The sequence below is a fragment of the Dendrobium catenatum genome, unplaced genomic scaffold, assembly GCF_001605985.2.
Source record: "Dendrobium catenatum unplaced genomic scaffold, ASM160598v2 original_scaffold_107309, whole genome shotgun sequence".
Classification (NCBI taxonomy): domain Eukaryota; kingdom Viridiplantae; phylum Streptophyta; class Magnoliopsida; order Asparagales; family Orchidaceae; genus Dendrobium; species Dendrobium catenatum.
Genome location: NW_021425744.1, coordinates 1 through 1,076, shown reverse-complemented (window position 1 = coordinate 1,076; position 1,076 = coordinate 1). Strand labels below are relative to the sequence as shown.

The 1,076-nt window shown below is 47.6% G+C and overlaps 1 protein-coding gene across 1 annotated transcript; it reads right to left on the bottom strand.

Moving 5' to 3' along the window:
• Positions 1–182: 182 nt before the first annotated feature.
• On the bottom strand, positions 183–706 carry LOC114578653 (beta-amylase 7-like). The gene has a single exon (XM_028692038.1). It carries the CDS (start codon positions 699–701, stop codon positions 183–185), a length of 519 nt encoding a protein of 172 aa, XP_028547871.1. The 5' UTR covers positions 702–706.
• Positions 707–1,076: the final 370 nt, after the last annotated feature.

The following is a 1,076-nucleotide window of genomic DNA, read 5'->3' as shown; positions in this document are numbered from 1 at the left end:
TAAACCTCTCGAGGAGAAAATCTAGTCATTAAGCTCTATTTGAGGAATTTTTATTGCCTCAGGTTACCTGACGTAGAGATACATCAGGTAGCCTGTAATATATCGCCACGTTCTCTTACTCTTTACCGCGCGGCCAGACGACCCAACCCGAAACGAATATGCGCGGTATTTGCTCAGTATTGCTAGGTACTACTCGATATTTTCTCGGTATATTTGCTCGGTATTGCTCGGTATTTGCTCGGTATTTTCTCGTGATCGGAAGAAAAAACGGGATCCCGCTCGCTTAGGAGATAACCTTCTCCATTTCGCGTGCTTCTTCGGTTCCACTCGTGGCCGTTCGACTTTTCTCCATCGACGGCTTCCCGGGCAAGGGCGGCGATGACATCATTGATGTCAGCGCGAACACGGAGGTTATAGTTGTTGTGTCGCCGCAGACCAGCCAGAATCCTCGCCGTGATTGCTCGCCGATGCCGCTCCCACAGCTTCGTCCGCTCCTTTTCCTCTTTAGGCCGGCTCCTTCTACCCCCCATCCCATGTATATGGATCTGCTCACTGGAAGCGGCCTCCTCTTCGAAGAACCCACCTCCCATCTCCTCCGCCGCAACTAACGTTCGGCTCCTCTCGTCATCGTCGTCCTCCTCCTTTACCTCCAAATCCATCTCCATGTCATCTTCCTCGCTCGTCCCCCCAAGCCTTTCCATTTCAACGACATTTCGCATGGAGAAATGTCTAGCAATATCGAGCAAATACCGAGTAGTACCTAGCAATACCGAGCAAATACCGCGCATATATATTTCGGGTTGGGTCGTCGGGCCGCACGATAAAGAGTAAGAACACGTGGCGATATATTACAGGCTACCTGTTGTATCTCTACGTCAAGTAACCTGAGGCAATAAAAATTCCTGTTTGAGACCCATCCTAACGAGGTAACTTTCAAACCCTAGAGTTTTTCTTAAGAACTTAAAGTGGACCTTAGAGATTGCATGAAAATGAATAAAAATATTTCCCCACTCTCTCTGTAATTATAGTGTATCACTAACTAAAACTTCATTCCATTTAATGCATTGTAAAGTGGG